This window comes from Pristiophorus japonicus, unplaced genomic scaffold (assembly GCF_044704955.1).
Source record: "Pristiophorus japonicus isolate sPriJap1 unplaced genomic scaffold, sPriJap1.hap1 HAP1_SCAFFOLD_975, whole genome shotgun sequence".
Classification (NCBI taxonomy): Eukaryota; Metazoa; Chordata; class Chondrichthyes; family Pristiophoridae; genus Pristiophorus; species Pristiophorus japonicus.
This window is the reverse complement of record NW_027254904.1, coordinates 62,912-87,428: the sequence shown is the minus strand read 5'-3', so window position 1 is coordinate 87,428 and position 24,517 is coordinate 62,912. Positions and strand designations below refer to the sequence as shown.

The 24,517-nt window shown below is 45.2% G+C and overlaps 1 protein-coding gene across 1 annotated transcript in view; it reads right to left on the bottom strand.

Moving 5' to 3' along the window:
* Positions 1–24,517, bottom strand: part of LOC139258427 (ral GTPase-activating protein subunit alpha-1-like) — a gene marked incomplete at its 5' end in the record, with an annotated part of 101,035 nt that overhangs the window by 32,500 nt on the left and 44,018 nt on the right. Inside the window, 2 exons of the mRNA XM_070874779.1 lie at positions 4,455–4,498; positions 8,099–8,156. Coding sequence (XP_070730880.1) covers positions 4,455–4,498; positions 8,099–8,156 — 102 coding nt within the window. The remainder of the gene's footprint in view (positions 1–4,454; positions 4,499–8,098; positions 8,157–24,517) is intronic.

Genomic DNA, 24,517 nt, shown 5'->3' with positions numbered 1-24,517 from the left:
AATGTCAGGTTTTTTTCTGCAGTGCACTGGCTACTTGCACTGAGGTGCCAATTACTCTAATGAAGTACAATCCCCACCACTTACACCGTTCCCATTTATCCTGGATAGCCGCCTGTATTTGGAAGATGGCACTAACCATTTGGCATTACCATGGGCGTCAAGTTCAAAGGCGCCGCTGAACACATATTAAGCTTTTGTTTTTATGTTTTTTTTGCTGAGGTTTCATGTGACTGATGAGACAGTCAGTGGTGAAAACAACTAACCTTCAGGCTCTCGAGGACACCGACTCAAACACCTTCGCAAGGGCTTTGGAAGGAGGCTAGTACTCTTTTGAACCAAAGCACTCTTTTCAAGGAAAGGGCCCACCACCACCTTCGCAGAGCAACTTTGAATGTACAATAATTGCAGCCTTACCAGAGGTTCACCACATTCAAAGAACAAAATAAATCTTGTACATTAGGAGACCCACCTCAAGGATGATCTCCCAAAAAGCCACAATCCTTATGAAAGATGAGGGTCAACATTATAAAGATTCTACACACCAACATTTTCACCTTCATGTCACCTGGCATCCACAAATACATTTTCATCCTGTTTTGTTTATTTCAACCAGGACATTTCTATCAGTTGTTGTCCTGCTCCTTCGTGCTGTAATATTTAACCATCAGCTCTGTTCCCAAACTTCCACCCTGGTTCATACTGTTGATTTTCAATTTCCCCTCTCTATATCTGTCCTGTTATGCTATCTCAGATTTTAAATTAGCCAAACGAGTTTGGATTGAAATTAGGAAGGAAAATTGCCCCTTCAATATTACAACTATTTTGGTAAAACTATAATCCAAAGTGCCCCCTAATTAAATGGGCACTAAAACAGACAAATTAAACTTTTGAGAGTAAATAAAACCAAATTAAAATTTTGTTGCCGGGGTGATGATGCACTCCAGTCCCTCCGGTGCCCACCTCTCGTGGAAGGCACCTTCAATGGGCCCAAGTTTCGGCCTCAGTTGCTCCTGATTTTTTGGAGCAACTGGTGCAGAACGGAGTATCTTAGAAATTCAAATTCTCGGCATTTAGTTTGCTCCAGTTCTCGTCAGTTAGAACAGTTTCACTTTGGAACATAATTTTTTTTTCAAAAGGGGTCGTGTCCGGCCACTTACGCCTGTTTTCAAAGTTTCGGCAGTGAAAACCTACTCCAAACTAACTTAGAATGGAGTAAGTGAAGATTTTTGTACGCTGGAAAAAACCTTGTCTACACTTCAGAAAATCAGGCGTAGATTACAAATCAGGCGTAGGGAATGGGGGGAGGGGGGGGATTTAAAGGGAAGTTTACAAACATTAAACACTTCAGTTTTACAAATAAAGAGCCATCATCAATAATAAAAACATCAATAAATCAACCAATAAATCAATCAAAAAAATTAATAAGAAATAATGTTTTTTTTTTAAATCAATAAATAAAACATTTTCTACTTACCGACTGCAGCACCAGGAGCCCTCCAACAGCGTGCTGGGATGCCCCCCCCCCCCCCAAGTGAGTCTCTGTCAGTGTCTCTATCTCTCTGTTTGTCTGTGTGTCTCTCACTCTCTGTCTGTCAGTGTCTGTGTTTCTGACAGTGAGGGGAGGGGAAAGGAGGAGAAGGGGGAGGGGAAAGGAGGAGAAGGGGGAGGGGAAAGGAGGAGAAGGGGGAGGGGAAAGGAGGAGAAGGGGGAGGGGAAAGGAGGAGAAGGGGGAGGGGAAAGGAGGAGAAGGGGGAGGGGAAAGGAGGAGAAGGGGGAGGGGAAAGGAGGAGAAGGGGGAGGGGAAAGGAGGAGAAGGGGGAGGGGAAAGGAGGAGAAGGGGGAGGGGAAAGGAGGAGAAGGGGGAGGGGAAAGGAGGAGAAGGGGGAGGGGAAAGGAGGAGAAGGGGGAGGGGAAAGGAGGAGAAGGGGGAGGGGAAAGGAGGAGAAGGGGGAGGGGAAAGGAGGAGAAGGGGGAGGGGAAAGGAGGAGAAGGGGGAGGGGAAAGGAGGAGAAGGGGGAGGGGAAAGGAGGAGAAGGGGGAGGGGAAAGGAGGAGAAGGGGGAGGGGAAAGGAGAAGGGGGAGGGGGAAGGGAGGCAGAACGGGCCGCACCCGGCCCGGCCCAAGACTTCGGGCAGGGCCCGTCCCCAACACCAGATTTACAGGTAGGTGGCGTTGAGTTGGGTCGGGTCCGGGGGAGCTCGTGTCGGGTCGGGGGGGCGGAGGGAGGGAGGGAGGTCGGTTCGGTTCGGGTCCGGGGGGGGGCGGGGGTGGAAGAGAGGGAGGTCAGGTCGGGTGGGGTGGGGAGCGCGGGTCGGTGTCGGGTCGGGACTGGGGAGGGGGAGTCGAGTCGGGAGGAAGCAGGAGCTGGGCGTGTGCGCAGGCAGCCCCAGTGAGGCCATTCGGCCAGGGCTAGGGACTGCATGCTTCGGGCCCCTCCCACACAGTTTTGGGCACCTGGAGCTACTGCACATGCGTGCCCACTGTAGCGCGCATGTGCAGAGGTCCCGGCACTGTTTTCAACGCAGAGACCCGAGCTCTGCCCCCCACAGCTCGTGCTGCGCCGCGCCCGGTTGCAGAGGACCAGCAGGGAGCCGGAGAATCTAAGTTTTTTTTTAGACGCACTTTGTGGCGCGAAAAACGGGCGTGGGCGCGGCCCTAAACCTGGGCCCAATATTACAGCACTGGGCTCAAAGCAACACCTGAAACCAATTGAGCCACAGGGAAAATATATTCCAATATTACAGAACAAATTCAACAATAACCATTTCACAAATTATAAGTGCAATACATAGAATTTACAGCACAGAAACAGGCTATTCGGCCCAATTAGTCTGTGTCGGTATTTATGTTCCACACGAGCCTCTTCCCATCCTACTTCATCTCGTCCGATCAGGATATCCTTCTATTCCTTTGTCCCTCACATATTTATCTAGCTTTGCCTGAAATGCAAATACAGATTGAGCGTCCGAAATCCTGAAACCTCGGGACCGAGGCCGTTCCAGATTCTGGGTATTTCTGGATTTTGGAACGCCTTTGCCTGGGTCGCGGTAGATGGGGTCTGGCAGCCGAGGTAAGGGGGAGAGCGGGGGGGGAGCCGGAGCCAGGGCCGGGGGGAAGTCGGGGCCGGCGCCGGCGAGGGTCAGGCTGGGGCGAGGTCAGGCCGGTGAGGGTCGTGCCGCCGAGGGTCGGGGCGAGCGAAGTCGGGCCACCGAAGCGGGGTTAGTCTGGATTTTGGAACATTTTCCGGTTTCCAGATGACCCCACCACGGATCGGCCCGGTGTCCGGATTCCAATACATTCCGAACTTTGAAACTCCAGATTTCGGACGCTCAACCTGAATCCTATTTATCTCAACTGTTCCTTGTGGTAGCTAGTTTCACATTCTAATTACACTCTGGATAAAGAAGTTTCTCCTGAATTCCTTACTGGATTTATTAGTGACTCGTGTATAATTATGAGTCTTAGTTTGGATTCCCCACAAGTGGAAACATCTTCTCTACATCGAGCTCATCAAACTCCTTCATAATTTTGAAGACCTCTTTCAGGTCACTCCTCAGTCTTCTCTTTACTAGAGAATTTTTTTTCCATGCATAATTTTGATGCTCCTCAAACAGCCTGAATCAGGTTTTACAATACTGTGTGTCCTACATTAAGGTAATTTAAATTCAAAAAGCTGCCAAGTATTTCAACTATTAAAATGTGACTAGTTCAAAATTAGCAAGAATCAGAATGACTGCCATTATGCAACTCTGTTTAGCTTTTGCTTTTCACGATATCTAACTATTATACAAGATTTTAATTAAAACAGAAACTCCAGTGTGTTACAGATCAAGACATTTATTGGCCAGGATGGACATTACACATCCAATAAGCATGCAAAGTCACCAAAAAGATCAACATTCAAATTCAGACTACTGTAATCTTTCACTTTTGTTGCATTTAATAATTGGCCAATTTAAGCGCCATTCATAAACATTTTGCAAAGTCTTGCCCAAAGGCCGATTACACAATAGGGTACAAAGAGTACTTTTCTTCCTTTCAAATGCATGCATAAAGCATATCACTCAAGAGACTTGGCATGAACTACAACAAATTAAGTCACATCTGCTGTGCGCTAATTTCTAGTGATGTCTGTACGTTGCCACAGGGATAAATATTTCAGTTTACTACAGCGTGGAGAGGTATTCACCAGATTCCTGGGGCATCCTCACAATGTGGAGCCAAAAATCATGGGAAGGGTCATTAACAGGTCACTCTCTCGCACCTCCAAGATGTTAACAGCGAAACAGACCAAGGAATTGGATGCTTAACCATCCTTCCCCTCTCCCCCACCCTCCCAACTCCTGTGGTCTTAATTGATGCCTAGAAAACCAGAAAAAAGGTTGCGGGGTGGGAAATAAGCAGAATACCAAGGGTACACAGCCTCACCAAACAAAATAAATTAAAGCGCTTACCTTAACAGAGTTTCCAGTGTGCAGAAGTTTCTTCAAAATTGAGCCTAAAATTTTAATTTTGTTGCAAATTGAAAATTAAAGATTGCAGATATAAACATGTAAATAATCAGTTTCAGACATTGGTAGTATAGTGAAACACAAAAATCAACAATTCTAAACACTTATTAAAAATCCTCACCATTTGAAAGGGCTGCAGAGTATTTTAATTGTGCAGGTACAACTATATGAAGATTCATCAGAAAAGTTAATTCAGCTATACCAGTAAAATCAGTTTAATTAAAATGTTACAGACAGTCCCTGCTGCCGTGTCCCACCCCCCCTCCTCCCCTCCCAACCCATCACAACGCACCAAGTTTATCCAAATAGAAGACCCATATGGGCAGGAAGGTTCCAGGTTCAATCTCAGATCTCATCATCATCATCATAAGCAGTCCCTCGAAATCGAGGAAGACTTGCTTCCACTCTAAAAGTGAGTTCTTAGGTGACTAAACAGTCCAATATGGGAATTACAGTCTCTGTCACGGGTGGGACAGTTGTAGGAAAGGTTGGGTGGGACTGGTTTGCTGCACACTCCTTCCGCTGCCTGCACTTGTTTTCTGCATGCTCTCGGCGACGAGACTCCAGGTGTCGGTGGGGATGTTGCACTTTATCAAGGAGGCTTTGAGGGTGTCCTTGAAACGTTTCTTCTGCCCACCTTGGGCTCGCTTGCCGAGAAGGAGTTCTGAGTAGAGCGCTTGCTTTGGGAGTCTTGTGTCAGGCATGCAAACAATGTGGCCCACCCAACTGAGTTGGTCGAGTTTGGTCAAGTTTGGTCAGTGCTTCGATGCTGGGGATGTTGACCTGATTGAGGACGTTAACGTTGGTGCGTCTGCCCTCCCAGGGGATTTGCAGGATCTTGCGGAGATCTCAGATCTAACACTGAATTAGCTAACCTCAGTTCAACCTCTGTTCAATACAGTTCACCTAAGTGCCCGCAGGTTAGGGAGGAGAAAATACTTCAGGGTTCCCACTCCACATCACTATTCAGCAACCTCTGCAACTCTGGCCTCGTGGGCATCCCACACTCCCTTCATCCCACCATTAGCGGTCATGCCTTCAGCCGTCTATGCCCGAAGGTCTGGAATTCCCTCCCTAAACTTCTCCGCCTCCCTCTCCACCTTTAAAACCCTCATTAAAACCTACCTCTTTGACCAAACTTTAAATCACACCTCCTAATATCTCATTCTTTTATCTCAGTGTCAATTTTTGTCTGATTACGCTTCTATGAAGTGCCTTGGGATCTTTCCCTACGTTACAAACGCTATATAAATGCAAGTTGTTGCTGCATTGACCAAACAGAGTTACACACCATCCTGATTTGGAAATATATTGCCGATCCTTCATCATCACTGCGTCAAAATCCTGGAACTCCCTCCCCAAGAGCACTGTGGCAGCACCTTCACCACACAGACTGCGGTGGTTCGAGAAGGCAGCTAACCACCACCTTCTCAAGGGCAATTAGGGATGGACAATAAATACTGGCATTGCCAGCGACGCCCACATCCAGAACAAATAAAAAAATATACATTTAAAAGTTCCACTGACTCTTCTGTAAAGTTGATGCAGCAGCTCATTTTACAGATGTCTTCCTGAAATAAAACACAACCTCTGGCCCTTTGTCCTAACCCCGTACTTCCAAGTATTATTAATTTTGTCACATCTATTGTTAAGCTGCCATTCATCTGAGCAACTCAGCAGTTAATTACAAAGCTGGAAAAAAAAATCACAGGAAAAGGATTCCACTGAAGTCAAAGACAATGTCAACAGCAAGTGAAAACACAGAGCAAGGAGGTCACACTAATTGTATACCATATGAAAAAATAATACAAGCATAAAACTAAATATTTTAAATTCCTTTATGAAACCCTAACACAGCACTTTTGAAACAAGAGATTGCAATGCTTTTGATGCCACGAAGACATCTGATACTGAAATCAGTTACAAAAAGGAAACAGGAAAGAAAAAAAAAATAGTTTTGGCATGTAATTTTGTGACTATGAAATTTAAGGAAGGATGTTACCAAGGAAAAAACCAAAAAGAACTGGAGTATGAAAAGCTAAAGATTGGTACTCATATGGAAACGAGGCATTAAAGTAAGCTTAATGCATCAATGTTTTATGCAAATGTTACAAATGCAGTCGAGCATTATACATAGGAAGGTTTTTAAAACATTAACAAAAACCCCTAGTTTTTTAATGATTCGGAATGCACAAGTTGAGGATAAAACTGTATGGGCAAAAATTACTGTTTTTAAGAGACAATAACATTTCATATATAAAGATACTATGATACCTACATCATTTATTCTACAGCAGTAGCAGGACATTTGGAAAAGCACGGGTAGAGGATTGGCTAACTAACAGAAAACAGAGTCAGGATAAATGGTTCATTCTCTGTTTGGCAATCAGTAACTAGTCGGGTGCGCAGGGATCAGTGCTGGGATCCCAACTATTTACAATCTATATTAACGACTTGGATGAAGCGACCAAGTGTAACGTAGCCAAGTTTGCTGACGATACAAAGATGGGAGGAAAAGCAATGTGTGAGGACACAAAAAACCTGCAAAAGGACATAGACAGGCTAGATGAGTGGGCAAAAATTTGGCAGATGGAGTATAATGTTGGAAAGAGCGAGGTTATCCACTTTGGCAGAAAATAAAATCGAGGAGCAAGTTATTATTTAAATGGAGAAAAATTGCAAAGTGCTGCAGTACAGCAGGACCTGGGGGGCCTGGTGCATGAAACACAAAAGGTTAGCATGCAGGTACAGCAAGTGATCAGGAAGGCCAATGGAATCTTGGCCTTTATAGCAAAGGAGAGGGAGTATAAAAGCAGGGAAGTCTTGCGAGACAGTTATACACGGTATTGGTGAGGCCACACCTAGAATACTGCGTACAGTTTTGGTTTCCATATTTAAGAAAGGATATACTTGCTTTGGAGGCAGTTCAGAGACGGTTCACCATGTTGATTCCAGAGATGAAGGGGTTGACTTATGAGGAAAGGTTGAGTAGGTTGGGCCTCTACTCATTGGAATTCAGAAGATTGAGAGGTGATCTTACCGAAATGTATAAGATTATGAGGGGTTTGACAAGGTGGATGCAGAGAGGATGTTTCCACTGATAGGGGAGACTAGAACTTGGGGGCATAACCTTAGAATTAGGGGCCGCCCATTTAAAATTGAGATAAGGAAGAATTTCTTCTGAGGGTTGTAAATCTGTGGAATTCGCTGCCTTAGAGAGCTGTGGAAGCTGGGTCATTGAATAAATTTAAGACAGAGATAGACAGTTTCTAAACCGAATAGGGAATAAGGGGTCATGGGGAGCGGGCAGGGAAATGGACCCGAGTCCATGATCGGATCAGCCATGATCGTATTAAGTGGCGGAGCAGGCTCGAGGGGTCGTATGGCCTACTCCTGCTCCTATTTCTTATGTTATGTTCGTATGTCAAAAAATATTTGACTCATTATCCTTAAAAAAATTTAAATGGTACAGATTACAGAAAGAAAAAACGTTTTGGGTAAAGATCACACTTTATCATAACCAAGCACAGATTTCAATTTGCTCCGTGGTTTGTAAATATCCCACAAATATACCCCATTCTTCTTACCTATGCTGTGAAATTGCCATCTACTGTTGATCTTCTCAGGAAGAAGTTGAAGTATTTTCTGCTCAAGGTAAATGAAAAGTACAAATTGAGATGCATGTACCTGTATAACACCATTAAATCCAAAGCTTGGGTGTCCACATTCAAACTTTGAATCAAACCACCCATTTTTAGTTATCATTTTCCAAACATCACATTTTGATTTTAGATTCCAGTCTTTAGCAGAGCATTCGGTGTCACTCCAGGGTAAACTACACAGATCCCACCAGTATAACACTTCAACATTACTTTTCCCCCTCACTTGAACAGAGCTTATTTAGGAAGTACCTCACACTTCCTAAAGATGGATTTAACTTGAAATTGTATGGGCCACGCAAGTTCCGGGTTTAGGCATGTGCTCCACGTGGGCGAAAACCCAGAGTTTGCGATCTGTCAAGGACATCCACGGGCAGAGAGTTGGGCTATTTCCCCAACTTCTGCCCAGCAAGTGCCCGTAAAATTCTTATGCCTGGTAAAAGCATTAAAATATTTTTTTTCATTTATTTAAACATTAAAACACATGTAAAATAAGGTAGGATTATTTTCAGCCTCTTTAAAACATTCAAATGTATTTTTCAAAAAATTAAATTTTTATTTGAACTGTTTAATTACATTGTATTTTAATTAATTTTAAATGTTTTTTTTAAAATGCATTTGTTGTGTTAACTGTTTTTTTATGTGATTCCCATTCATGCTTCTATGTACGGAATCCCCGTAAGCATGAATGGCGATCCCACTTCTTTCATTGCTTGGGCCGGCCCACGTGATCCCAGGGACGCTTGCCTCCGTGGATCCTGAGGCAGAAGGTAAGTTATTAGATTTTTTGCCGGTTGGAGGCATCCTCCCGCGGGAAGCTTCCAGCTGCAAATTCAGGCCCATTGTCTTAAAGAACATAAGAACTTAAACAGGAGCAGGAGCAGGCCATTTGGTCCCTCGAGCCTGTTCTGCCATTTAATAAGATCATGGCTGATCTGATCATGGACTCAGCTCCACTTCCCTGCCCGCTCCCCATAACCCCTTATTCGTTATCGCTCAAAAATCTGTCTATCTCCGCCTTAAATATATTCAATGACCCAGCCTCCATAGCTCTCTGGGGCAGAGAATTCCATAGATTTACAACTCGGAGAAGAAATCCTCCTCATCTCAATTTTAAAAGGGCGGCCTCTTATTCTGAGACTATGTCCACTAGTTTAAGTTTCCGGAGTGGAAATATCCTTTCGCATCCACTTTGTCGAGCCCCCTCATTATCTTATATGTTTCGATAAGATCACCTCAGTCTTCTGAACTCCAATGAATATAGGTCCAACCTACTCAACCTATCTCCATAAGTCAACACCCTCATCTCCAGAATCAACCTAGTGAACCTTCTCTGAACAGCCTCCAATGCATGTAGATCCTTCCTTAAATACGGAGACCAAAACTTTATGCAGTATTCTAGGTGTGGCCTCACCAATACCCTGTACAGTTGTGGCAGGACTTCCCTGCTTTTATATTCCATCCCCCTTGTAATAAAGGCCAACATTCCATTTGCCTCCCTGATTACTTGCTGTACCTGCATACTAAATTTTTGTGTTTCATGCACAAGGAGCCCCAGGTCCCTCAATACTGCAGCATTTTGCAATTTTTCTCCATTTAAATTAGAATTTGCTTTTCTATTTTTTCTGCCAAAGTGGATAACTTCACATTTTCCCACATTATACTCCATAAGTGGAAAGATTTTTTTGGATTAGTTCAGTTTGAGTAGCATGTGTTAAAGTGAGACCTTGGCTCAGCGGTGACATTCCTGCCTCTAAGTCAGTAGGTTATGTGTTCATGCCCAACTCCAGATATTCCATGCTGACAGAGATGAGAGTTACAGTTCCTGAATACTGAATTGACATCCAGTGACCACCCCATTGCATTTAGCTGTAGTTTGACGACAGAAGATGGGACCGTCTTGGATCTAGCCTGGAGGTGATGAAGGTTGAACAGGTTCCCACTGGTTCTATAGTTTAGTTCCACTCCAGCGGGGAGCTTGTTGAGTGTAAGGTGGAGCATTGCAGTGAGGAAGATCGAGAAGAGGGTTGGCGTGATGACACAGCCCTGCTTGACCCTGGATTGGGTCTGTGGTGGATCCGTTGGTCAGGATCACGGCTTGCATGTCGTCGTGGAGCAGGTGAAGGATGGCGACAAACTTTTGGGGGCAGCTGAAACAGAGGAGGACGCCCCATAGTCCCTCACTATTAACAATGTCAAAGGCCTTTGTAAGGTCAAAGGCGGCCATGTACAAGGGTTGGTGCTGTTCCCTGCATTTCTCTTGCAGTTATCGCGCCATAAAGATCATGTCCGTTGTATCCTGCAGTGGATGGAATCCGCACTGTGACTCCAGGAGGAACTCCTCAGCCACAGGGAGAAGACGGTTGAGGAGGATTCTAGAGATACCTTTCCCATTGGCCATCAGGGAGATTTCTCAGTAGTTGCCGCAGTCGGACTTGTCCCCTTTTTAAAGATGGTCATGATTACTGCATGCTCTGCTCCTTCCAGATGAGAGGTGAGGTCATGCATTTGTGCCAATAGTGCCTCTCCGCCATACTTCAGTGCCTCAGCGGGGATTTCATCTGCTCCCGACACAAAACTCCCAAAGCAAATGCGCACTCGGCACTCCTACATGGCAAGTGAGCCCCCAGTGGGCAGAGGAAATGTTTCAAGGACACCCTCAAAGGCTCTTCGATAAAGTGCAACATCCCCACGAACACCTGAGAATCCCTGGCCAAAGACCACCCTAAGTGGAGGAAGGGCATCCGGGAGGGCGCTGAGCACCTTAAGTCTCGTCACCGAGAGCATGCAGAAATCAAGCACAGGCAGCGGAAAGAGCGTGCAGCAAACCAGACACCCCCACCTACCCTTTCCTGCAACGACTGTCTGTCCCATCTGTGACAGAGACTGTAATTTCCATATTGGACTATAGTCATCTGAGAACTCACTTTTAGAGTGGCAGCAAGTCTTCCTCAATTTCGAGGGACTGCCTATAATGGTGCATTTAGCTGGTTCTCCTGAGGGAGTTGTAAGGGAGGCTAACCACCAGTACCTGTAAAAAAATATTTTTTTTTTTATTCATTCAGCATTTATTGACCTTGAGACGGTGGTGGTGGTTTTCAATACAATGGAGTAGCTTGCTAGGCCATTTCAGAGAGAAATTTAGTCACAAAGGCTGGACCAGCAGATTTCTTTCCCTAAAAGGTCATCATGAATCAGATGGGTTTTTACAACAACAGTAGTTTCATGGTGACTATTACTGATATTAGCTTTTTAATCCAGATTTAGTTAATTATCTGAATTTAAATTCCCCAGCTGCCGTGGTGGGATTTGAACTCATTAGTTCAGGTTTCTGGATTATTAGTCCAGTAACATAACCACTATGCTATCATACCCTGTGCAGAATTTTGTTACAGAAACAACCCAGAGCGCAATCTGCTGGATGTAAAACAGTGAAATAAATGGGTTGCCTTGTGTGCCACTATGCATGGAAGAGAAGATGCATTAAAGTACAATCTGAGCTTAACTCGCCTTATGCAATGCATTCATGACTGTCAAGAGAATGAAGGTTCCTCTTAAATGACTGCAATGAAAATAAACAGGTCATCGGGCTAAATTAGTATAGCACTATACTATAGGAGAAATGGCACTTAAGTCAAGAAGCTTTAATGTGCCAATAATGTGATACCCTAATTCACGATCTCAAAATGCTTACACTGGCACTTAAATCCAGTACTATACAGCTCAAAATATCCCATTTTAAAAATCAATCTCAAATGTCAACGCAGAAAAAGAAGCATCTGCAGACGAAGAAACATTGGCAGAAGTAGCAAATTTAACAGAATAAAATTATAAAATAATGAACTAAATATTTTGTTTCATTTATTCGACATTTATTTTTAATTTCAAAAGTTTTTAATTTCTGAATAGCTCATTGGAAAGAGCGGATCAAGATCTATACGATACGATATATAAAATATTTTGTGGGTGGTTCGATCACCTTCAAAATGCAAACTCGTCCTACCGGAAACTTCGTATACCCAGAATTGCCAAATCCGCAAACAATCCGGGTAAACGAATTTACTGTAGTATGAAAATATTATATACCCATCATTACACTTTATTAAACACCTACAGACACTATTTCACATTAAATTTCAAAACTTCAATTTCAAAATTCTCATCTTCGTTTACAAATCAATCCATGGCCTTGCCCCTCCCTATTTATGTAATCTTTTTTGGCCTCACAACCCCAGAAGATGTCTGCGCTCCTCAAATTCTGGCCTCTTGAAAATCCCTCATTATAACTGCTCAACCATCGGTGGCCGTGCCTTCAGCTGTTTGGGCCCTAAGCTCTGGAACTCCCTCCCGAAACCTCTCTATCCTCCTTTAAGACGCTCCTTAAAACCTACCTCTTTAAACAAGCTTTTGGTCCTCTGCCTTAATTTCTTCTTTTGTGGCTCGGTGTCAAATGTATCTATTTTGTCTTGAAACACTGTTGTGAGGCAGCTTGGGACATTTTACTACGTTAAAGGCTCTATATAAATAAAAGTTATTATTTATTATTAAAATATAAGTTGCAGCAATGCTACACCAATTGTAGCATGGCTAGAGAAGCATTTGGAAGCTGTGCCCACTCTTATTTTTTCTTTCTCTCCCTCTCTCACCACCCCCACCGCACCATAGGAGATAGAAACATAGAAAATAAGTACAGGAGTAGGTCATTTGGCCCTTCGAGCCTGCACCACCATTCAATATGATCATGGCTGATCATGCAACTTCAGTACCCCATTCCTGCTTTCTTTCCATACCTCTTGATCCCTTTAGCCGTAAGGGTCACATCTAACTCCCTTTTGAATATATCTAACGAACTGGTCTCAACAACTTTCTGTGGTAAAGAATTCCACAGGTTCACAATTCTCAGTGAAGAAATTTCTCCTCATCTCGGTCCTAAATGGCTTACCCCTTTTCCTTCGACTTTGACCCCTGGTTCTGGACTTCCCCAACATCCGGAACAATCTTCTTGCATCTAACCTGTCCAATCCCATCAGAATTTTATATGTTTCTATGAGATCCCCTCTTATTTTTCTAAATTCCAGTGAATATAAGCCTAGTCGATTCAGTCTTGCTTCCGGGGTCGGCGAGAGGATAAAGGCTGCGAGTTCACCAGTCGGGAGGTGCGTCGCTGAGGCGTGAGTCCGGGGTCAGCGAGAGGCCTATAAAGGCCGCGAGTTCACCAAACGGGAGGTGCGTCACTGAGGCGCGAGTCCTGGGTCGGCGAGAGGCCTATAAAGGCCGCGAGAGTTCAGCAGTCGGGAGGTGCGTCGCTGAGGCTCGAGTCCGGGGTCGGCGAGAGGCCTATAAAGGCGTGCTTGTGCAGCCACAGGGAGAAGGCAAAAAAGTAGAAAGAAATAGAAAGGTGACGTCACAGCCAAGGGGGTAAGTGATTGGTAAGTAGTTTTTCTTTTTTCTCTTCTATATCAGTGAGTTACTTTTAGCACTGTTGTTGCCACTTTAAGTTAATCTAAGGATTAAGTCATGGCATGAGAGCTCGGACACGTGTTATGCTCCTCCTGTACTATGTGGGAACTCAGGGACGCCTCCGGTGTCCCGGACGACGACGTGTGCGGGAAGTGTATCCGCCTCCAGCTCCAGACGGACCGCGTAGCGGATTTGGAGCTGAAGGTGGATTCACTCTGGAGCATCCACGATGCTGAGAATGACGTGAATAGTACGTTTAGTGAGTTGGTCTTACCGCAGGTAAAGGGCCCACAGCCAGATAGGGAATGGAAGACCAACAGGAAAAGCTATACAAGGAAGGTAGTGCAGGGATCCCCTGCGGTCATCCCTCTGCAAAACAGATACACCGCTTTGAGTACTGTTGAGGGGGATGACTCATCACGGGGGAGCAGCAGCAGCCAAGTTCATGGCACCGTGGCTGGCTCTGCTGCACAGGAGGGCAGGAAAAAGAGTGGGAGAGTAATAGTGATAGGGGATTCAATTGTAAGGGGAATAGATAGGCGTTTCTGCGGCCGCAACCGAGACTCCAGGATGGTATGTTGCCTCCCTGATGCAAGGGTCAAGGGTGTCTCGGAGCGGATGCAGGACATTCTGAAAAGGGAGGGTGAACAGCTAGTTGTCGTGGTGCATATAGGTACCAATGACATAGGTTAAAAAAATGGGATGAGGTCCTACGAGGCGAATCGAGGGAGCTAGGAGCTAAATTTAAAAAGTAAGACCTCAAAAGTAGTAATCTCAGGATTGCTACCAGTGCCACGTGCTAGTCAGAGTAGGAATCGCAGGATAGCTCAGATGAATACATGGGTTGAGGAGTGGTGCAGAAGGGAGCGATTCAAATTCCTGGGACATTAGAACCGGTTCTGGGGGAGGTGGGACCAGTACAAACCGGACGGTCTCCACCTGGGCAGGACCGGAACCAATATCCTCAGGGGAGTGTTTGCTAGTTCTGTTGGGGAGGAGTTAAACTAATATGGCAGGGGGATGGGAACCTATGCAGGGAGACAGAGGGAAATAAAAAGGAGGCAGAAGCAAAATATAGAAAGGAGAATAGTAAAAGTGGAGGGCAGAGAAACCCAAGGCAAAAAACAAAAAGGGTCACATTACAGCAAAATTCTAAAGGGGCAAAGTGTGTTAAAAAAACAAGCCTGAAGGCTCTGTGCCTCAATGCGAGGAGTATTCGGAATAAGGTGGATGAATTAACTGCGCAGATAGCAGTTAACGGATACGATGTGATTGGCATCACGGAGACATGGCTCCAGGGGGACCAAGGCTGGGAACTCAACATCCAAGGGTATTCAGCATTTAGGAAGGATAGACAGAAAGGAAAAGGAGGCGGGGTGGCGTTGCTGGTTAAAGATGAAATCAATGCAATTGTAAGGAAGGACATTAGCCTGGATGATGTGGAATCGGTATGGGTGGAGCTGCGGAATACCAAAGGGCTGAAAACGCTAATGGGTGTTGTGTATAGACCACCAAATAATAGTAGTGAGCTTGGGGACAGCATCAAGCAAGAAATAACGGATGTGTGCAATAAAGGTACAGCAGTAATCATGGGCGACTTTAAGCTACACATTGATTGGGCTAACCTAACTGGTAGCAATGCGGTGGAGGAGGATTTTCTGGAGTGTAATAGGGATGGTTTTCTTGACCAATATGTTGAGGAACCAACCAGGGAGCTGGCCATCCTAGACTGGGTATTGTGTAATGAGAAGGGACTAATTAGCAATCTTGTTGTGCGAGGCCCCTTGGGGAAAAGTGACCATAATATGGTAGAATTCCTTATTAAGATGGAGAGTGACAAAGTTCATTCGGAAACTAGGGTGCTGAACTTAAGGAAAGGTAACTTCGACGGTATGAGGTGTGAATTGGCTAGAATAGACTAGCAAACGATACTGAAAGGGTTGACAGTGGATAAGCAATGGCAAACATTAAAGATCACATGGATGAACTTCAGCAAATGTACATCACTGTCTGAAGTAAAAATAAAACTGGGAAGGTGGCTCAACCATGGCTAACAAAGGAAATTAAGGATAGTGTTAAAGCCAAGGAAGAAGCATATAAATTGGTTAGAAAAAGCAACAAACCTGAGGACTGGGAGAAATTTAGAATTCAACAGAGGAGGACTAAGGGTTTATTTAAGAGGGGGAAAATAGAGTACGAGCGGAAGCTTGCAGGGAATATAAAAACTGACTGCAAAAGCTTCTCTAAATATTTGAAGAGAAAAAGATTAGTAAAGACAAACGTAGCTGCCTTGCAGTCGGATTCAGGTGAAATTATAATGGGGAACAAAGAAATGGCAGACCAATTGAACCAATACTTCGGTTTTGTCTTCACGAAGGAAGATACAAATAACCTTCCGAAGGTACTAAGGGACTGTGAGTCTAGTGAGAAGGAGGAACTGAAGGATATCCTTATTCGGCGGGAAATTGTGTTAGGGAAATTGATGGGATTGAGGGCTGATAAATCCCCGGGGCCTGATAGTCTGCATCGCAGAGTGCTCAAGGAAGTGGCCCTGGAAATAGTGGATGCATTGGTGATCATTTCCCAACAGTCGATCGACTCTGGATCAGTTCCTGTGGACTGGAGGGTAGCTAATGTAACACCACTTTTTTTAAAAAGGAGGGAGAGAGAAAACGGGTAATGATAGACCAGTGAGCTTGACATCGGTGGTGGGGAAGGTGGTGGAATCGATCATGAAGGACGAAATAGCAGCGCATTTGGAAAGCTGTGACAGGATCGGATCAAGTCAGCATGGATTTATGAAAGGGAAATCATGCTTGACGAATCTTCTGGAATTTTTTGAGGATGTAACTAGTAGAGTGGACAAGGGAGAACCAGTGGATGTGGTGTATTTGGACTTTGAAAAGGCTTTTGACAAGGTACCGCACAAGAGATTGTTGTGCAAAGTCAAAGCACATGGTATTGGGGGTAATATACTGACGTGGATAGGGAACTGGTTGGCAGACAGGAAGCAGAGAGTCAGGATAAATGGGTCCTTTTCAGAATGGCAGGCAGTGACTAGTGAAGTGCCGCAGGGCTCAGTGCTGGGACCCCAGCTCTTTACAACATATATTAACGATTTGGATGAAGAAATAGAGTGTAATATCTCCAAGTTTGCAGATGACACTAAACTGGGTGGCGGTGTGAGCTGTGACGAGGACGCCAAGAGGTTGCAGGGTGACTTGGACAGGTTAGGTGAGTGGGCAAATGCATGGCAGATGCAGCATAATGTGGATAAATGTGAGGTTATCCATTGTGGGGACAAAAACACAAAGGCAGAATATTATCTGAATGGCGGCAGACTTGGAAAAGGGGAGGTGCCACGAGACCTGGGTGTCATGGTTCATCAGTCACTGAAAGTGGGCACGCAGGTACAGCAGGCGGTGAAGAAGGCAAATGGTATGTTGGCCTTCATAGCTAGGGGATTTGAATATTAGAAGCAGGGAGGTCTTACTGCAGTTGTACAGGGTCCAAGTGAGGCCTCACCTGGAATATTGTGTTCAGTTTTGGTCTCCGAGTCTGAGGAAAGACGTTCTTGCTATTGAAGGAGTGCAGCGAAGATTTACCAGACTGATTCCAGGGATGGCAGGACTAACATATAGAAACATAGAAAAATAGGTGCAGGAGTAGGCCATTCGGCCCTTCGAGCCTGCACCGCCATTCAATAAGATCATGGCTGATCATTCCTTCAGTACGCCTTTCCTGCATAAAGTACTGGCGGTGGAGACGTTGGACTTGAAAAGGGCTATCACGATCGCTCAGTCATGCATGACGACGAATAGAAGTCTAATGCAGATATCAATGAAAAATCGAAACTCAGCAAGTACTGTAAATATGATTGATTCGGCGTTCGGCAGAGCGGCACATGGCAGGGCCGACCTGACTGTGTAACACGAAACTTGTGACTGCCCAAAGTCCGCCAGTGGGAATGCATCCGATTTCTCAGTGTTGGCGTTGTGGGGGAAATCACCGGCACCAGCAGTGCCGATTTAAGCAATATAGTTGCAAAGGTTGTCTGAGAGTGGAGCATCTCCAGCGCAAGTGTCCGTAGATGAGCAAGCGTGCTGCGACACACCACGTGGAGGATGATGGTCAGACTAGCGCGGATCCAGATGCGCAATCCGAGATACCAGAGGAGGAAGTGTATGGAGTGTACTCGCTCCTAACAAAGAGCAAACCGATAATGATCAACGTGAAATTTAATGGGGTGCCTGTATCGATGGAACTGGACACGGCGGCGAGTCAATCGATAATGAGCCAGAGGGCATTCGACAAGCTGTGGGATACTAAGGCTGTGAGGTCCAGGCTGAGTACAGTCAATGCCAAGTTGCGCACGTACACCAAAGAACTCACAACGGTGATTGGCAGTGCCACAATTAAAGTGCCGTATGACGGTACGGTTCACGAGTTACCGCAATGGATTATCCCAGGCAATGGCCCAACGCTGTTCGGCAGGAACTGGCTTGAAAATCAGAATGACATCAAGGCGTTGTCGTTAGAGAAAAATGCATGTGCCCAAGTACTAAGCAAGTTCCCCTCACTGTTCGAACCAGGCATCAGCAACTTAACGGGAGCCACGGATCGTCCATCATAAAGCTCAGGCAGTTCCGTATTTGGTGAGGGAGAAGGTCGAAATCGAACTGGACAGACTCCAGCATGAAGGGATCATATCACCGGTTGAATTTAATGAATGGGCCAGCCCCATTGTTCCTGTGCTGAAAAGTGATGCACAGTCAGAATCTGTGGCGACTACAAGGCTACGATCAACAGGGTTTCGAAACAGGATCAGTGCCCGTTACCGAAGGCGGATAACTTGTTTGCAACGCGAGCCAGGAGGGAAGTCATTCACAAAACTGGATCTGACGTCAGTCGACATGACACAGGAGCTGTTCGAGACGCTGGAGACTTATGTGCATTAACATGCATAAAAGGACTGTTTATTTATCACAGGTGCCCTTTTGAAATTCGCACAGCTGTAGCAATATTTCAGGAGGAACATGGAGAGTCTACTGAAGTCCGTTCCCAGAACCGTCGTGTTCCAAGATGACATCCTGATCACAGGTTGTGACTCCAAGGAACATCTGAACAACCTGGAAGTGCTTCTACATCGTCTGGACAAAGTGGGACTCAGACTGAAACGCTCGAAGTGCGTCACCAGAGTTCAAATTCCTGGGGAGGAAAACTGCTGCTGACGGCATCAGGCCCATGGACGTGAAAACCAAGGCCATCAAGAATGCACCAAAGCCGCAGAATGTGACGAGCTGCGTTTGTTCCTGGGTCTACTCAACTACTTCGGCAACTTCCTACCTAAATTGAGCACCTTATTAGAACCACTGCACAGGCTACTAAGAAAAGGTGACAACTGGGTGTGGGGTGCATTTCAAGACAGAGCTTTTGGAGAAAGCCATTAATCTGCTTTGCTCTAACAAGCTGCTGGTACATTATGACCCATGTAAACGTTTAGTATTGGCCTGTGCTGCTTCGTCACATGGAAGCTAATGAGTTGGTAAACTTCAACCAGTCGCGTATGCTTCAAAAAGTTTGTCGAAAGCGGAAAGAGCCTAGAGCATGGTAGAGAAAGAAGCACTAGCTTGTGTGTATGGGGTTAAAAAGATGCATCAGTACATCAGTACCTGTTTGGCCTTCGGTTTGAACTGGAGACAGATCACAAGCTGCTCATTTCACTGTTGTCTGAAAACAAAGGTATCAATACCAATGCTTCATCCCGCATCAAGAGGTGGCGCTGACATTATCCGCTTATGATTATGTCATTCGCCATAGACCTGGCACCGAGAATTGTGCCGATGCTTTGAGCCGTCTGCCGTTGCCCACACCAGAGGTGGAAACGCCACAACCGGCAGATCTATTGTTAGTTATGGATGCTTTTGAGAGTGAAGGAACCCCTGTCACGGCTCAAAAAGACAAGACAAGACCTCGGCCAGCCAGGACCCGATTTTATCAGTGGTGAACATAAGAACTAGGAACAGGAGTAGGCCATCTAGCCCCTCGAGCCTGCTCTGCCATTCAACAAGATGGCTGATCTGGCCGTGGACTCAGCTCCACTTACCTGCCCGCTCCCCATAACCCTTAATTTCCTTATTGATTAAAAATCTATCTATCTGTGATTTGAATACATTCAATGAGCTAGCCTCAACTGCTTCCTTGGGCAGAGAATTCCACAGATTCACAACCCTCTGGGAGAAGAAATTCCTTCTCAACTCGGTTTTAAATTGGCTCCCCTATTTTGAGACTGTGCCCCCTAGTTCTAGTCTCCCCGACCAGTGGAAACAACCTCTCTGCCTCTATCCTGTCTATCCCCTTCATTATTTTAAATGTTTCTATAAGATCACCCCTCATCCTTCTGAACTCCAACGAGTAAAGACCCAGTCTACTCAATCTATCATTATAAGGTAACCCCCTCATCTCTGGAATCAGCCTAGTGAATCGTCTCTGTACCCCTTCCAAAGCTAGTATATCCTTCCTTAAGTAAGGTGACCAAAACTGCACGCAGTACTCCAGGTGCGGCCTCACCAATACCCTGTACAGTTGCAGCAGGACCTCCCTGCTTTTGTACTCCATCCCTCTGGCAATGAAGGCCAACATTCCATTCGCCTTCCTGATTACCTGCTGCACCTGCAAACTAACTTTTTGGGATTCATGCACAAGATCCCCCAGGTCCTTCTGCACCGCAGCATGTTGTAATTTCTCCCCATTCAAATAATATTCCCTTTTACTGTTTTTTTCTCCCAAGGTGGATGACCTCACATTTTCCGACATTGTATGCCATCTGCCAAACCTTAGCCCATTCGCTTAACCTATCTAAATCTCTTTGCAGCCTCTGTGTCCTCTCCACAACCCACTTTCCCACTAATCTTTGTGTCATCTGCAAATTTTGTTACACTACACTCTGTCCCCTCTTCCAGGTCATCTATGTATATTGTAAACAGTTGTGGTCCCAGCACCGATCCCTGTGGCACACCACTAACCACCGATTTCCAACCCGAAAAGGACCCATTTATCCCGACACTCTGCTTTCTGTTAGCCAGCCAATTCTCGATCCATGCTAATACATTTTCCTCTGACTCCGCGTACTTTATCTTCTGCAGTAACCTTTTGTGTGGCACCTTATCGAATGCCTTTTGGAAATCTAAATACACCACATCCATCGGTACACCTCTATCCACCATGCTCGTTATATCCTCAAAGAATTCCAGTAAATTAGTTAAACATGATTTCCCCTTCATGAATCCATGTTGCGTCTGCTTGATTGCACTATTCCTATCTAGATGTCCCGCTATTTCTTCCTTAATGATAGCTTCAAGCATTTTCCCCACGACAGATGTTAAACTAACCGGCCTATAGTTACCTGCCTTTTGTCTGCCCCCTTTTTTTTTTTTTTAAACAAACAGAGGCGTTACATTAGCTGCTTTCCAATCCGATGGCACCTCCCCAGAGTCCAGAGAATTTTGGTAGATTATAACGAATGCATCTGCCATAACTTCTGCCATCTCTTTTAATACCCTGGGATGCATTTCATCAGGACCAGAGGACTTGTCCACCTCGAGTCCCATTAGCTTGTCCAACACTACCCCGCTAGTGATAGTGATTGTCTCAAGGTCCTCCCTTCCCACATTCCCGTGACCAGCAATTTTTGGCATGGTTTTTGTGTCTTCCACTGTGAAGACCGAAGCAAACTAATTGTTTAAGGTCTCAGCCATTTCCACATTTCCCATTATTAAATCCCCCTTCTCATCTTCTAAGGGACCAACATTTACTTTAGTCACTCTTTTCCGTTTTATATATCGATAAAAGCTTTTACTATCTGTTTTTAATGTTTTGCGCAAGTTACTTTCGTAATCTATCTTCCCCTTCTCTATTGCTTTCTTAGTCATTCTTTGCTGTCGTTTAAAATTTTCCCAATCTTCTAGTTTCCCACTAACCTTGGCCACCTTATACACATTGGTTTTTAATTTGATGAGGCTGGTTATCCCTTAGCTTACCGCCCTTCTTTTTCTCTGGAATATATTTTTGTTGAGCACTATCTTTCCGAATTGTCAGATACCCCTGTATGTTTAATTCCCAGTCTTGGCCACCCTGCAACCACATTTCAGTAATGGCCACCAAATCATACCCATTTGTAATGATTTGTGCCGTCAACTCATTTACTTTGTTTCGAATGCTGTGTGCATTTAGGTAAAGTGTTTTAATACTATTTTTAAACCACGATTTTTAGTTTTGACCCCTCCTGCAGCCCCTTTATATTCATACATATTGTCCCTTCCTATCACCTTGCGGTTTACACTTACCCCAGTGCTACTCTGCTCTGTTGCCTCCTGCCTTTTGCATTCTTTCTTGGGGTTCTGTTCATCTGAGCTCTCACCCACTCTAACTCGCTCAGAGCCCTCTCCTGGGTTCCCAACCCCCTGCCAAGCTAGTTTAAAGCCCTCCCAACTGTACTATCAAAACCACTCGCGAGAACATTGGTCCCGTCTCTGTTGAGGTGTAACCTGTCCGACTTGTACAGGTCCCACCTTCCCCAGAAGCGGTCCCAATTGTTCAGGAAACTAAAGCCCTCCCTCCTACACCAAGAGGAGTGTGAAAAGCACCAGTTCCAACTGTCACAGGAGAGAGGGGAGAGCACCAGTTCCAACTGTCACAGGATGGGAGAGTGGAGAGCACCAGTTCCAACTGTTGCAGGAGAGAGAGTGGAGAGCACCAGTTCCAACTGTCGCAGGAGAGTGGAGAGCACCAGTTCCAACTGTCGCAGGAGAGTGGAGAGCACCAGTTCCAACTGTCGCAGGAGAGAGTGTGAAGAGTTGCATCCTCAAAGGTGACTGGTCTGCCATACCCAAGCAAAATGTGCAAGGAGAGCAAACCTTACATTCGTCGTAAAGACAAACTGTCTATTCAGTCGGATTGTATACTGTGGGGCAATCGTGTTGTTATGCCCAAGAAAGGGAGAGAGAAATTTGTATGCGAGCTACATAGCACACATCCCGGCATTGTAATGATGAAAGCCAACGCCAGGTCTCATGTATGCTGGCCGAGGATTGACTCTGAGCTGAAATCATGTGTGCATCAGTGCAACACTTGCATGCAGCTCAGCAAAGCACCAGCAGATTCACTGCTGAGTCTGTGGTTGAGGCCATCCAAACCATGATCCAGGATCCACATAGACTTTACAGGTCCTTTCCTGGGGAAAATGTTTTTAGTTGAGTTGGATGCATATTCGAGGAGAAAGTGTATAATCATGTCATCCAGCACATCCACAGCTACTATTGAGAATCTCAGTTTCATGTTCGCGACACATGGTCTGCCTGACATCGTTGTTCGCGACAACGGATCGTGCTTCACCAGTCAGGAGTTTCAAGAGTTCATGAAACTCAATGGTATCAAACATGTAAGGTCAGCACCGTTCAAACCTGAATCCAATGGGCAAGCAGAACGTACTGTCCAAATCATAAAGCAGAGTATGAAGTGAGCAACCCAAGGGTCACTGCAGACCCGCCTGTCATGCATATTGCTTAGTTACAGGACAAGACCACACATGCTTACCAGGATCTCACCTGCTGAACTAATGATGGAGAGGTCTTAAAATCAAGCTATCTCTTGTACACCCTAACTTGAATAATCATGTTGAATATAGAAGACAAAGTCAGCAAGGGTATCACGATCGCACAGCTGTGTCATACAATATTTCTGTAAATGATCCGGTATGTGTTCTGAATTATGGTCAGGGTCCCAAGTGGATCGCTGGTACTGTCATGGCCAAGAGCAACAGAGTATTCATCGTCAAGCTCAAAAATGGACAAACATGCAGGAAACATATGGATCAGACAAAGCTGCGGCATACAGACGAACCGGAACAATCAACGACCAACCAACCTACCCCCAGTCATTAGAGGACTCAGTGGTCATCAGTAAATCGGGATTTTCAAATCACTGACATGTTCAATAAAAATGGACTTTCAATCCCGGACATGGCCATTGCCACTCCCACCAGGTCAGCCACCCAGCCACCAGTCACAACAGACTCTGAACACTCAACCAAGGCTGGAGTTGAACTGAGACGGTCAACCAGGGTGCATAAAACACCGGACAGTCTCAATTTGTAAAAGATTGTGTTAATATCTCAGAGGGGGGTATTTTCATGTATGTACTTTTGGGATCACTAGCCATTAGATGGCGTCACTGTTAGAGGCCATTGGGCTGCACGCACGTGTGTGCAGCCCAAGTATAAAAGGCCAACCATTTTGTATATTAGTCACTTTGGGCCTTAATAAAGCAGAGCCAAGGTCATATGGACTGGAGGGTAGCTAATGTAACACCACTTTTTAAAAAAGAGGGAGAGAGAAGGCGGGTAATTATAGACTGGTTAGCCTGACATCAGTCGTGGGGAAAATGTTGGAATCAATTATTAAGGATGAAATAGCAGCGCATTTCGAAAGCAGTAACAGGATCGGTCCAAGTCAGCATGGATTTATGAAAGGGAAATCATACTTGACAAATCTTCTGGAATTTTTTGAGGATGTAACTAGTAGAGTGGACAAGGGAGAACCAGTGGATGTGGTGTATTTGGACTTTCAAAAAGACCTTTGACAAGGTCCCACATAAGAGATTGGTGTGCAAAATCAAAGCACATGGTATTGGGGGTAATGTACTGGCGTCGATAGCGAATTGGTTGGCAGACAGGAAGCAGAGAGTTAGGATAAACGGGTCCTTTTTGGAATGGGAGCCAGTGACGAGTGGAGTGCCGCAGGGCTCAGTGCTGGGACCCCAGCTCTTTACAATATACATTAATGATTTGGGTGAAGGAATTGAGTGTAATATCTCCAAGTTTGCGGATGA